We start from the raw sequence: 14,815 nt of genomic DNA, 5'->3' as shown, positions 1-14,815 counted from the left end.
TCATTAATTTCTTGGCCTAGTGCAGCGATCTTCTGGAGTCTCCACTGGTTGTCTGGACTCGTCGTGTTGGAGACGAGGCCGAGCAACGCAGAGCTGACATCATGTCCACTTCCAGGTTAGCCTCTGTTCCACTAGCTCCTGTAACTCAGTGCAATCGCTCATTGAAAACACTGAAGCGTGTTCCTGGGTTTTTCTTTCCATATTTTAAGACAAAACTGACATCCATTATAGCAGTTGCTATATAAAACTGAAACCTTCATGACCTTCATAACAAACAACGTTTACTTTGTGACCACAGGAAAGACTACAGCTCACATGGAATGGGAGTATTGAGTGAAGGTTGTGATCACTCAACCAACAACCACAACTTCCAGCATAAGAGGCCATTAACAGAACCCACTGCTTCCGGAAAACCCTCGAGGGTCCAACTCACTTCAGCAAATGCAATGATTGTTCCTCTGCCCCAAAGCAATGCAGGATACACACTTCGTTTTGATCACTAAGTGGGCAACTACCAGGCTAAGATACCTAACTGTGTATAAAGCTAGCTCCACCTAAAGCATCTACAATAGCAAAATGCTGCTTATACATTGATGCATCAATGTTAACAACCTAATAATGTCATATATAATAATAAATCAGTCACAGGAGCCACTTTTATGCAGAATTAATATTTTTACTCTTGACAAATACATTTTACTGATAAAATTTATGTACATAAGTAGGATTGCATGGAGAATTTTTACCTGTAAGTAATTTACTTGACTGTTTTTACATTAATGTATTGGTTAAGACAGTGGTTCTCAAACCTTTTATATCAAGAACTCCTAAACTGATTCAATTTAGACCACGGACCCAAGTTTGATAAGATTTTGTCCCAGGGTCTCCCATCGGACAATATTTTTACTTATAGATGTTTTACAGAAACTGTTTGAAACCCATGACAAAGAGTAATACATTCTGTCATTGTGTTACTTATGAATGGAATTATAGTTAAACTAAATTATTCATCTTTTTGCTGGGAACCTCCAGGAACCTCCTCAACGACCCCTGGGTGTTCAGGGGGAGACCATATGAAGAACCAATGACTTAAGAGATACGTTTTCTACCACTGTCTATATGATTCTTTTCCCAATGCTTTCCTCCAAATTGTTATTTATTTATTTATTTATTTATTTATTTATTTATTTATTTATTGTTATTTCAAAATACTTCTACCACAGCTTGTTTCTTATTGTATGAAATGTTTGCAAATATGAAATGTATAATACACAATAAATATAAAATACGATATTAATTAATAACCCTGTTAATACAACATTTTCTGTCACAGACCAGTTTTATTTTTACGTCAATAAAGCCTTTTCAGTCAACGCTTTTATTGTGAAACGCCTGTCCCGGAAGTGTTGTTCTTGTGTGGCAGCAGAGTGGAGCACAGCTGTTTTGGGCCGAACAGCCTGGTGTCAGACCTCAAATGTCACGTTATTTTTCATTGTATATTGGCAGCTAACAGCTTGACGCTTCCTCCTCGTCTCCAGCCCCTCCAGCCTCGTCTTTCAGCGTTTTCCGGCCGGTGTCTCGTACCGTTAGTGTGTTTCGCGGTAGGATGGTTTTGTCAACATCACAACAAGTCGCCCTGGCTTTCACGGCCGTGCTCTTCACGTTTGTCGTCCTGCCGAGGTTGTTTGGCGTAGGCGGCGGGACCGGAGCGAAGGAAACCAGATTTGACCCTCGGTACACCAGAAAAGGTAGGAAATGTTCCCACAGACAACATGGTTCCTACGAGCCTCCTCTCATATGTGTCGTTTTGCCTCGAGCGCACTCGTCTCTTCAGTTTGCATTAGCCACCGTGTGCACCAACAAGTTTTCCCAAAATAAAAGTCATGACAAAAGACTGTATGTTCACTTTATTGTCACGGAAGAAGGATTTCAGTGTGCGATGGTGCACCAACACTGAAGTCTGTTAAAGACACAATTTATTGTAAAACACGAGCTAAATCGCACAGTTCAAGTGATGTAGGACAGTAAAGTCAGAATCCACCAACACTCACATCTGTCTCCTTAAAGTGTACAACAGCATCAACATTAGATGGTGGCATTATCCTTATTTTGACCTTTCACTGTGATGTAATCTAACTTCCTCTTTTCAGAAAGGAAGCATGCATATGTAGAGTTAGTTTCTTCAGGATTTGTACATTTCAGTCTCACAGCCGGAGTGCAGGCACAGAGGAGCCATTCTCAGGGTAGAGGAGTGATCTTCTCTGGCGTGGCTTTGGTGGCCTTTGCCAGGTGCGCTCCAACAGCTGTGGGGCATCTGTTGCCTGATGTCAGACTATCAGGGACCTCCTGGCATGGAAGTGGACATACCAGCTGCCCTATAGAAGTGAAACTTGAACTCCCTGGTTCTGTTCCAGAAGTAATGGTGCATTCATGTGCTCCTTAGATTGTTCCCAGTTTCCCCCCCTCCTCAGAGTTGGGAAGTCATTCTTCTGACTTCAGTGTGTTCATGTGCTTTTAAGTCAGAATGTGGAAACAACATGGGCGCTACAAAGAAGACGTGCAGTAAAACACATTGATAGCTTTTTCCAGTATGTGTGTTACTTATTAGGGTTGCTGCTAATACATAAGTTTTGTACCTACTCTTGGTCACTGTGTAGACAGCAGCTAACAATTAAAACCCAAAACCATATTAAAAATTAAATGTTGATTAAAAAAAAATGGATTTGCAATATGTGAATTTGCACTATTAATCAAAAGTTTCTTCCCATCAGTCAAACATTTACTTTTGTCCGCCTTGTTTCTGCGTATGGACGTCAACATTTGGCAAGTCAAGTACCAAAATTTAATGTTAAGTTTATGTGAAGTTTCCCAGTCGGAAACTCTATTTTTCTGATTACTCCAACATCACATGAATGCAGGTTATAGAGAATAGTCTGCAGTAGAGATCGACCGATATGGTTTTTTCAGGGCCGATACCGATACCGATTATTAGTAGTCAAGGAGGCCGATAACCGATATTTGGAGCCGATATTTATTTGCAATAAAAGGGAAAATATTGGCGTGAAAATTTTGAATAATGGAAAAATTCCACTTAACTTTGTTCAAATGCCTTTAATCATATGTTTATTTAACAGCTTTTCAGATTTGCAACATGTTAAAGTTTTTTTTTTCTTAGACAATAGATATCTTTGTTTTAAAATTCTAACAAAAAATGCAGGGAACTCCCAGGCTCAGCAGCATGTCTTATAAAGTTAAATGAAAACTTAAACAAATAAATAGCTCACTAAAGTTTTCTACAGTAAATAAAGTTTTCCAAAATTTCAATATAACTGAAATGTTAATCTTTCACTTATCTTTGTTTTAAGTTCAAACAAAAACAAAAAGTGCAAGGAGTTCCCAGGGTCAGCAGTATCTCTTATAAAGTTAACTGAAAATTTAAATAAATAAATAAATAGTTCCCTGAAGTTTGCAGTTTGAAGAATGCAGTTCATGTAGGCTTTATGATGCAGTTACATTATGTCTTAAGTCTTGAACAGCAATATCCTGCTCCTCTCTACAAGAAACTATCAAAGACAGCTTCAGGACACACTTCATCTAACAATATGTCATTTTCTGCTGCTTGGGATCTCTCAATCAACACAGAAAAAGGTAAAGTACTTGGTAGTTAAACAGCCATTATTGCCCTACAGTTTTCTCTCAGACAGACGGTACTTGCTGTCAGTTTCTGCAGCTTCTCATGTGGCTTACACAAACACACACACACACACACACACACACACACAAACACACACACACTATTCACTAGCCATCCCCTCAACGTGCTTCCCTGCAATCTCTCTCTCTCTCTGTGTCTCTCTTTCTCACACACACTTCTTACTTTTATAACTATTTCAGTATCAATGTTATCAGTAACCTTGTTTCAAGGGATTAAACACTAAATAGCCTAAAGCATCTTCACTTTAATAATCAGTGTTTATCGTAGGAACAGACAGCTGCCGCCAACGTCTTGGGCCTCACAGTAACGTTAGTAGTCGTGAGTTGTAGAGTTTCTCATGTGACTTCCACACAAACACACACTATTCTCTACCATAACAGACTTTCTCCCCATTGCTACAGTCTGCTGAGCATCTAGAGCCGCGGACCGATGGGTTAACGTTACGCTAAAAGCTAACCAGCCTTCACCTCGACGGGCTTCCCTGCAATAAAACCGGACATATCGATATTATCAGCAACCTTGTTTCAAGTGATTAACAGGCACGTCTGGAGGGACTGCGAGCAGCAGAGCTGCCGCTTATGTTTATATAACGTTAATGGGCTCACAGTAATCTTACTAGTAGTTGTCAGTTGTAGAGGACTGGGATTTTTATTACAATTTCGGGAAACTCTGCTGCCTTAACTTACCTTCAAAACAAGTATTTGCTCTCCGGACCTTCTCCACCGTGTGTGTAAGGACTGTTCATGCACCGCTTACACTGCTGATTGGCTGTTACCGTGGCTCTGCTTGTAACCAATCAGATGGTGCTGTGGGTGGGACAATGCTGGCGACAGAGTAGTGACAGCAGACAGAGAGGCGCGGCTGCATCAGAGCCAAAATAACCCAGTTTTAAATTGATCTCTTATCGGCTGTCGAATTTTAAAAAAGGCCGATGCCGATATGCGTCAAAATGCTGAATATCGGCGGCGATAATCGGCCCGGCCGATAATCGGTCGATCCCTAGTCTGCAGAATAAAAAATGATCCAATTTCATCAGAAAAGTGAAAAATAAGACATAACAAGAAATACATTCTTTGTGGTATATCTACTGATGTATGATGTAATCACTCTGCAAGCGAGTGATGACTTGCTCCCTCAAAAATAAAAAATTGTAGTCTGCAACCATATTGTTATTTATTTGACAGTTTTAAGTTCTTTTTAATGAACACCATGTCCCATAAGCCCAAGTTGGTTAAATGTCACCAACTTGACGGACTGAGGTCAGTGGAGTGGTAAGATATGAGAGTGACATCGCTCGAACATCGTATGCGTTTTATAGACGGCTGGTAAGTTGATCATGTGAAACTGGTTGATGGGTTTCACCATGTCACACTGTCACACTGCTAAAATGCCACGGGAGCTTTGTGTCTTTTGAACGCTGACAAACAAGTCCTGGTTCAACTTCTGTAGAAGTTACAGAGGCTAATTCTGACTTTCCTTAGACACTCGCACTCAGGCTGAAAAATGAATGAGAAACTCTGTCGTTTTAACTGTGGCAGCAGGTCCAGGCCCGGGCGCAGTCAGAGGCCAGCCCATCAGCGTGAACGCCCCCGGCTCCTCTCAGACCCCTGAGAACATGCAACAGATGAAGAAGCTGATGGAGCAAGAACTGAAGAATGACAAGTACAAATCCAACAGCAACAAGGGCTACGTGTTCACACTGATGCCACTCTACGCCATCGGGGTGGGAGTGTTCGCGGCCTACAAGTTTCTGAAGGTAAGATAGAGAAACACTTCAATGTGAACTCACAGACAGCAGAGATGTAACAAACTTAAACACTAAATAGCCTAAAGCATCTTCACTTTAATAATCAGTGTTTATCGTAGGAACAGACAGCTGCCGCCAACGTCTTGGGCCTCACAGTAACGTTAGTAGTCGTGAGTTGTAGAGTTTCTCATGTGACTTCCACACAAACACACACTATTCTCTACCATAACAGACTTTCTCCCCATTGCTACAGTCTGCTGAGCATCTAGAGCCGCGGACCGATGGGTTAACGTTACGCTAAAAGCTAACCAGCCTTCACCTCGACGGGCTTCCCTGCAATAAAACCGGACATATCGATATTATCAGCAACCTTGTTTCAAGTGATTAACAGGCACGTCTGGAGGGACTGCGAGCAGCAGAGCTGCCGCTTATGTTTATATAACGTTAATGGGCTCACAGTAATCTTACTAGTAGTTGTCAGTTGTAGAGGACTGGGATTTTTATTACAATTTCGGGAAACTCTGCTGCCTTAACTTACCTTCAAAACAAGTATTTGCTCTCCGGACCTTCTCCACCGTGTGTGTAAGGACTGTTCATGCACCGCTTACACTGCTGATTGGCTGTTACCGTGGCTCTGCTTGTAACCAATCAGATGGTGCTGTGGGTGGGACAATGCTGGCGACAGAGTAGTGACAGCAGACAGAGAGGCGCGGCTGCATCAGAGCCAAAATAACCCAGTTTTAAATTGATCTCTTATCGGCTGTCGAATTTTAAAAAAGGCCGATGCCGATATGCGTCAAAATGCTGAATATCGGCGGCGATAATCGGCCCGGCCGATAATCGGTCGATCCCTAGTCTGCAGAATAAAAAATGATCCAATTTCATCAGAAAAGTGAAAAATAAGACATAACAAGAAATACATTCTTTGTGGTATATCTACTGATGTATGATGTAATCACTCTGCAAGCGAGTGATGACTTGCTCCCTCAAAAATAAAAAATTGTAGTCTGCAACCATATTGTTATTTATTTGACAGTTTTAAGTTCTTTTTAATGAACACCATGTCCCATAAGCCCAAGTTGGTTAAATGTCACCAACTTGACGGACTGAGGTCAGTGGAGTGGTAAGATATGAGAGTGACATCGCTCGAACATCGTATGCGTTTTATAGACGGCTGGTAAGTTGATCATGTGAAACTGGTTGATGGGTTTCACCATGTCACACTGTCACACTGCTAAAATGCCACGGGAGCTTTGTGTCTTTTGAACGCTGACAAACAAGTCCTGGTTCAACTTCTGTAGAAGTTACAGAGGCTAATTCTGACTTTCCTTAGACACTCGCACTCAGGCTGAAAAATGAATGAGAAACTCTGTCGTTTTAACTGTGGCAGCAGGTCCAGGCCCGGGCGCAGTCAGAGGCCAGCCCATCAGCGTGAACGCCCCCGGCTCCTCTCAGACCCCTGAGAACATGCAACAGATGAAGAAGCTGATGGAGCAAGAACTGAAGAATGACAAGTACAAATCCAACAGCAACAAGGGCTACGTGTTCACACTGATGCCACTCTACGCCATCGGGGTGGGAGTGTTCGCGGCCTACAAGTTTCTGAAGGTAAGATAGAGAAACACTTCAATGTGAACTCACAGACAGCAGAGATGTAACAAACTTAAAAATTAAATGTAAAATATTAAATACAATTACAACCCGCCAAACAGTATATGGTACCTGTAGTATCTGATTACATGAAGAGAATTTACACCTTTTGAATGACAATCATCAGTAATTGTATAATCACATTGTTTTCAACTCGCAGATCAAGTCTGCAGATGACCAGGCACAAAGGGACAAATTTGCAAAAGGGGCCAAAAAATCAGTGGAGGCAGGTGTGTACTGCGATTACTGTTTGCATATCTGCATATCTATGTGTGTGTGTGTGTTTTGTGGTCACACATATTTGGTTACCATGAGAAATTTAAATATAGAGTTGTTTGTTTTTGTGCAGAAAACCAGTTGAATGAGCTGGAACAAAGACTCGCACAGACAGAAAGGATGCTCAACTCCATCCTCACCCAGCTGGACCCGCTCACTAACTGGTGAGTGTCAGCTTTCACATGCTTCGGTCTCCAGGTGTGCACGCAACGCCTCGTCGTCATACTTTGTGTACATATCTGAAACATGATGCCCCCACTTTACTGTCTGCATCGTTTCTAATTTACACATGTAATATAAATATTGTCATTTTAACTGGAAATGGAGCAGAGAGTGTAGGAAAAAATGAATTATTTCCAGTTCTATAAAAGTTTGGATTTCATGAGGAGTAGTTAGTTAAAGCAGTTCATTAACCTTAAAGGAATAGTTCAAGTGGCAATACGCAAAACATGCTTCTCATCTAACTATCAGCAAGAAATGGTTCAGTCTAATTCCTTGAGGGGGAAAAAGAGAGCAGAAATAAAGAAAAGGGAGAGAGTGAGGAGCAGGTAAATGACAGAGAGGCAGGTGGGTTTGGTGTGTATTTATGGAGGTGGCAGCCACTTAGGTACGCAGAGCAGAAGTGTGATTTGTCTCCTGAACACTAGTCAGTAATTCTGCACTAAACCACGGCTGCACCTCGTCTTGATTTTCAATGAATCTGCAGATTATTTTCTCTCATGTCCCTGAGGTGGGCTAGTGACGGTGGAGTCAGTAACATGACAAATAGAAACTGAGACCAGGAAGTGGTGAACAGAGGAATACACGGCTTATTTAGTAACAACAAAACAAAACCTGGCCAAAGGGGGCACCAGCAAATAAATGTATTGTCTGTCAAAAAGTTGCCCTTAACCTCCCACCACGCACCTCTTACAGTATATACAACAGAACCCAGTTCACAACTGTGCATACGTATAATGAAAAACAAAGAGGTTAGATAGACTACATTGAACATTAGCACCCTAAAGTACAACCGCAATGCAACAAGGAAGTGAGTACACATGTGATTTCTAATTCAGGCTAACTGCATGAACGCACTGCAGGTGTACACACACAGGTGCTGGGCTCAAAGAGCAAACAACCAACCCTTCCTACAAGGATAAACCATATTGTGTGTGAGAGTGTGAGTGTGTGAGTGTGAGAGACCTGCTCATTAGATGGTTGGGTTCGCTCCAAGTCACTGTTGTTTGAAGAATGAACCTACAATTTCTTATTGAAAACATTTCTAGCACTGTACCTATATGACGTTGGTTGTCGGGCGGCGAGACCAACAGTGTGTTTTATCTTTTAGGATGTGCGTGTGAACCTGGTTTGATTACATATGTGACTTGTTATTTACATTCCACTAATATCACTGTTTTCCACTGTTTATAACATGTCATTATATTTTCCCACATTCACCCTGTTGTTAATAATGTTATACTTGATTGATTCCTGTAACATTATCTGTCTGCACCACTTAAAGGGCACAGTTCTTCGTACATGCTCAGAGTGGCTCCTCTTTTCACTTGTCATCCCTCTGCAGTGTGAAGTCAGTGGCCCAGGACCAGAAGAATGAGATTATGTCTCAGCTACAAACCATCCGGTACCTGATGAAGAAGAGAGGGATGGACTGCCCCCCCCTGAACATCAACGGTGGGCTGATCTACTGTTTCTGACTGTGTTCACACTGCAGACTCATCCGGTGCTCAGTGATCAGGCACATGCAATATGCTAACTTCACTGCAGCCTGTATAAAAAGATATTGATAACGCAGCCGTGCTTCATGCTGCAGTCACAGCTTGCTGTCAGTGTGTCATCACTGTTGCATGTCTTGTTATGATGAACCACAATTTGAAATTCAACTTTGAGCTGCCACACTGATTCGCATCTCTAGAAAAGTGTTTTGCATCCAAGTTTACACTCATGAATGTGGTTTAAGTCAAATCTGCAAAAAAAAACGGGCCGATCATGAGTCTGTGAAGTCTCACTTGTCTTCAGAGCAGCTGGACTGACGTGTTTTGCATGAAGCCTGTGGTTTGGTGACCTGAGGTTGTGTATTAAAATCATGTTGGTTGATCAGAGAAACCAGCAGGACGAGTCTCACCTGATGTGTGTGCAGAGGGAGGAAACCAGACCTCTGTCACTAAGTGTATAAACATTTGCACACTGTGTAGTGCATGCACTTTCCCATTAACCTTCCTTTTTATTGCAAACAAGCTTTAGTTTGTTGAAGTTTGTGTTACCATAGTTTAGTAAGAAGCCTGATCTCCGTCTGTTTTAATTGGCTGTTGATGCTGTTTAATGTAAAGTCCATTTAACTGTTTTGATCATTTCCGTTTATGCACACAATATTCCGCTGTAGTCATGTCACACTCGCCACTCTGGTGCTTTACAGTTTACTGAGGGATTGTTTCCTGCTGCTTTTTTTTTTTTTTTTTTAAACTCAACACTTCCTGCAGTGTTTCATGTTAAAGCGACAGTAGAGTCGGATCAGCACTCTCCCGGTTTGGAGACGCAGCAGGAGCACGGGCACAGAAGCCGAGTGACGTGGTGCTGTGGACGGGCTCAGCAAAAACATGTGTTTGAGCCACTTAAAAAAATACCCACAGAAACAGTTTGTGTATGATTTATTTTGAATATTTTCACCTCTTTATCTTGCTGTCAACCAGCCCTTTCCTTTGGAGCGACGGTATTCCTACACACATACACACATACAGCGCACACTGTATTACTCTGCAGATCAGTTTCATTGATCGTCACTTAAAGGAGCTTGAAAAATGGCAGCGAAGGAGCGACTGGATTGAATCAGTGAATGAAAACAGTGTTTCTGATTAAACAGAGACTCAGAGCAGCAGAGTATGACCTGTATGTTTCACTGTTGTTTCACTGATTAGTGATGTGGAAATGTGCATTAAACAGAATTTATTGTGTGAGCTGTGAGAAAAAAGGTGACTTTTTAGCAACTGGCCTTATGGGACATTAATGGCTTGTAGTAGAGAATTTATGACGTATTGATTATCAGTAGAATATAATCATTTACTTACTTGTTGGACTCTTTCAGAGGCGTCCTGCGAACGTAATCTGGACCACCTCATCGAGTCCCTCGGGGTCAGCGACTCTTCGGCAGCTGAAGCTTCTCCGGTGGAAGGGCAGAGCCGCGGAGCAGCAGAGGCCTCTGATAAAGTCTATGAGAAGCATTCAGAAGCTAAAGATGAGGCTGCGACAGAAGGTGAAGAGATGAAGGAACTCATACCAGAGGAGTCTGACGGGGAGGTGGAGAAAGAAGGAGATGTGCTGGAGGAGGAAGAGGAGGAGGATAGAGCAGAAGAGGAGGAAGAACAAGTGGAGGACTGTGAGCTCATGCCTTCACTAGAGGACTCTCATGAGCCAAACAGTGAGGAGGTGTTGCCTGTGTCCGGCCTCAGGCGACGCAACAGGCCTGAATGACCGTACTGCAGGACTTCTGCACTGTATAGAAAAGTGATAGATTATTCTGAATATTTATTATCTGAAAGGCTTTCCCTCCATGCTGTGTACTTATTCACCAGAGAATAAGAGTGTGTGTCCATATAGTGTTTTCCTCTGGCAGAGACGTGCTGGCAGCGAGCTGGGGAGCACCTCATCGCAGAAACACTGTATGTGTGTTTTGTTTCTATGACAACAATATCTTGACAACATATCACCACTGCTGTTGTATGACAGACGAGCATCGCCACTTTGCTTTTCGGTACTATTAGTTTGACATTGTTTTTTTCACCATGAGCACCAACCGGAGGATCGTTGCGCTCGCAGCTTGTATGGATGAGCTCGTCGCCGCTCAGTGCGAGGAGGATGTTGGTGCATGACACGACCCGGTGGAGACAACAACACGGTGATTATCATTGCCTCGCCCACGCCTGTTTTAGGCAAAACATTTTGTTCTGATAGTTTCTGTCTGACATATGATACAGTCAGAACAAGCTTCTCCAACATTTTCTTGGTCACCATGGCGATGAGTCCCGCCCCATCTCGTTGGTTGCCTGAAAAGGAGCTACAGTGATGACACCAGTTCGGAGATCTTCAACTTGAAGCGCTCGGAGTAGCCGCACGAAGAAGGACGAGCACTCTGAGAAGCCGGCAGCATGCAAAGGATGCACTCGCTCCTCACTGGGAACAACTGAAAAGAAAAGAAAAAAAACACTATATGGACACTCGCCCTGATGCATTAATAAGCAACAATAATTTCATAAGGAAATGCGTCTGATTAAACACACAGGGCTGTATTTTCCTGTTCCAGTCACAAAGATCAGCACAAACTGTAGATCATGTACACAAGGTCATCTATGAGCAGAGAGCAGAAGGGCTGGTTGAAATAGATTGGGTGGTTGGTCATCTTACTCGTTCCTATTTAACAGTTTTGCTAATCACAGTTTAAAGTTGAATTTTCATTTGTAGTGACTTACAGGAAAATAATGTGGTGCAGTCCACAAAGTAACTTGATTTGTAGCACTGATGGATGACGGATATTAGTAAAAATCACCCATTAATCTACAACCATTGATGTCAATAATCTAGCCATGCTCAGTACACACTGTGTCCATCACATTCCTGCTGCAGTTGCATTAAGGTTGTATTTTTAAATGCTGTATCTCAGGTTTACAAACTGTGCAGCTCGGGTCCACAGGGGTGAGCAGAGGAGTGGAAGGGGAGGTGACAGACACAGAGGCAAAGATACTGTGTGAAATGAAAGGGACTGGTGCATTCTGGACTTCTGAAAACAACAGGAAGTTAGTTGTTAGCTGACTTCTGATTGGGCCTGCTTATCATCACAGTCAGCAATGGCTGCTACACACTCATGGAGGGGATTAAAAAACAGTGCCTGAGCAGCTGTTTACTGCAATTTGAAACTGGAAATCTAAACACACAGACGATGCACATTTTTAGATATAGTGTGAGGTAAGCTTCCTGAGAATATCGTTTGCAATGTCCATCATTCATCACTAATAAACATCCATAAATAGAGAGAAATCAGAGTGAACACTCTCCTTGGAACTACAGCACTGGCCCGAGTATGATCATGTTAAAGTTTCCTCAGTGTCAGATTAATCCAGTGATAATTATCTGTACATCCATGAGTACACTGTAAACAGAAAATACAGACTGAAAACTGACTCCACTGCAACATACTTCCTGTTGACATTCCCCCGAAATATGGGAACTGTAGTTCCAAAACTACACGAGAGCATGATTATCCCCCATATTGAAGTAAGATGGAGAATAATAATAGGAGAAATAAAATTTGTTAGAATGAATGTTTCTCATGTTGGTCAGATGGGGTGGTGTGTTTTTTTGGGGGTGCAGCTGTCTCAGTCTGTCCCAGTTGCCTACAGAGACTTCTGTAAAAGATCACTCTTTGAAACGTGCGCATGTTTGATGTGCACGCATTCTTACCACACAGGCTGATTTTTCGAAATCCCAGTTCATTTGAGGGAAACTATTTTTGTGCAAACGCGGTTTACACATCTGTCCCCAGGTCCTCAGACATATGATCTTTTCTTTTTGCCTTATCTGCATGGGACTCCTGCTGCTCCTCTCACTTTAGCACTGGGCACCAAAATACAGATGAGACGTGCAAACCACAGGGTATCTTCAGTCTTTGTGCTGACAGGAGAATAGAGCCCTGATGTCCTGTACTTTCATGTTGTCAGTCATTTTGTAACACTAGTTATCACCTTTTTAAACTTCCCTGATTTTGGAATGAAACTACTTTATGTACAGTTTTGGTTACAAACACTGTCACTGTCATGAGTTTAGGTTTGCACCTTGTTAGAAAATGCCAAACATTTAATGCATATATAATCCAATGGAATCTGTTACTACTAGTTTGCCTTTACGGTTCCTTTCTCATGGTCAGACACAGATGCAATTCCTAACATGGCTGCATTCCATTCAGGTCCAGATGTTGATGTGAATGCATGCTCACTGACATGTCTTACTGAAACAAAACATTATTAATGTTTGTTTCCTGCTATAACAAGTGAAATGTCTGCTATGAGAAAGGTCTGTTGACATCATGATTTCACCATGATAAATACCACATACACTTCCCTGTCTGTTAGTCTACAGGAAAGTTGCTGTCAGTGTTGCATCTTCACGCTGCACCGTCCTGTGCTCTCACCCTCAGGTTGCTATGGGAATGACAGCAATCCAACTAGTGTCAATCAAATTCATGACAAAATGCATAAAGGTTTTTACCATAAAAATGTTAATTATCTTTTTTATTTTTAATATATACTAAATTCTTTTTTTTCTTTTTTTTTATCATAAAGGGATTGACATTAATGCTGCTGGATGTGATGAACCTACTCAGACTGTAGGATATCATAACATACATTTTAGAAGTGTGGCATGTTGTTGATACATCAAATCATATTTGTGCGTTTTATTTTCTGTAACTGTTTTGCCTGCACAATGTGTGACTGCATGATGTTTTCATTTATTCATTCACACGGAGAATGACAATCATCTGATCAGCCAGAAACGTGAATTCACAGTCAGCATTACTACAGCTTCAATGTTACATTAGTTTTGTTGATAAGAATTCTTTTGGATGTGTTTGTTTTGTTTGTTAGATATTTATTGGATACCACTACCATAGAACCGAATCAGTCGTCACTTTTGCCTTATATTTCTATCTTTCTTTTGAAAATGTGATTTAAAATCCATGTGGGAAGTTACTGTGGTGAGGCTTTAAGGTTGTTCACTACTATCAGGGTACGTCTCAAAATTTCCAAATGTAATTAACAAATTTAGGTCATTTTAATATGTGCTAAGATCAGTTAACACCTAACAGTACATTCATGACTGTTAATACAGTAGCACCAGAGTAACATTATTCATTAATCATACGTCCCTGTCTGTTACAGATTAGCAAAGCACAATTGCGAATTCATAATTTCATTTAACTTTGCAGTATATGATAGTAGCCCAAATGCTTATGTAGTAAAATGTGGTAAAAATCACAATTAAATAGTTGTAGTTATCATTTTTGACAAAATTAGATTTCCCTGTATTGTAGACTTTATCGTATGATAATATACTACCCAGTCTTATCATTGTGCAGCCCACAAATCATTGCCTTATTTGGGATGAAATATTTGATCTGGTACACTGCAGAGGATGTTTCCCTCTGCCTCATATTTTCACTGTCTTCACCTCACACTAAGTTTTACACATTGAAATTATAGCCAATGTATCCACACCACAAACCTTTGCCTTAAATTATTTTGGAAATGTTTTTGTTAGATTTCTTTCCCTTTAAGCGTAGTTAGCTTTCTGTGTTCAATGTTGTATGTTTCATGTGCGAGTTGAGTGGGAAAAAAAACTCAGCTTGCCTTAGTAGAAAATAAAGTTTAAAAAAAAAGTGA

The 14,815-nt window shown here is 41.4% G+C and overlaps 1 protein-coding gene across 1 annotated transcript; it reads left to right on the top strand.

Annotated features, from left to right (window-relative positions):
* Positions 1–1,230: 1,230 nt before the first annotated feature.
* Positions 1,231–14,815, top strand: ccdc107 (coiled-coil domain containing 107). Its single transcript, XM_056367172.1, has 6 exons — positions 1,231–1,748; positions 5,257–5,471; positions 7,273–7,342; positions 7,462–7,552; positions 8,953–9,062; positions 10,471–14,815. Exons 1-6 carry the CDS (start codon positions 1,607–1,609, stop codon positions 10,854–10,856), a joined length of 1,014 nt encoding a protein of 337 aa, XP_056223147.1. The 5' UTR covers positions 1,231–1,606; the 3' UTR covers positions 10,857–14,815.

Source organism: Seriola aureovittata, chromosome 22 (genome assembly GCF_021018895.1).
Source record: "Seriola aureovittata isolate HTS-2021-v1 ecotype China chromosome 22, ASM2101889v1, whole genome shotgun sequence".
Lineage (NCBI taxonomy): Eukaryota > Metazoa > Chordata > Actinopteri > Carangiformes > Carangidae > Seriola > Seriola aureovittata.
This window is presented reverse-complemented; position numbering and strand designations above follow the sequence as displayed.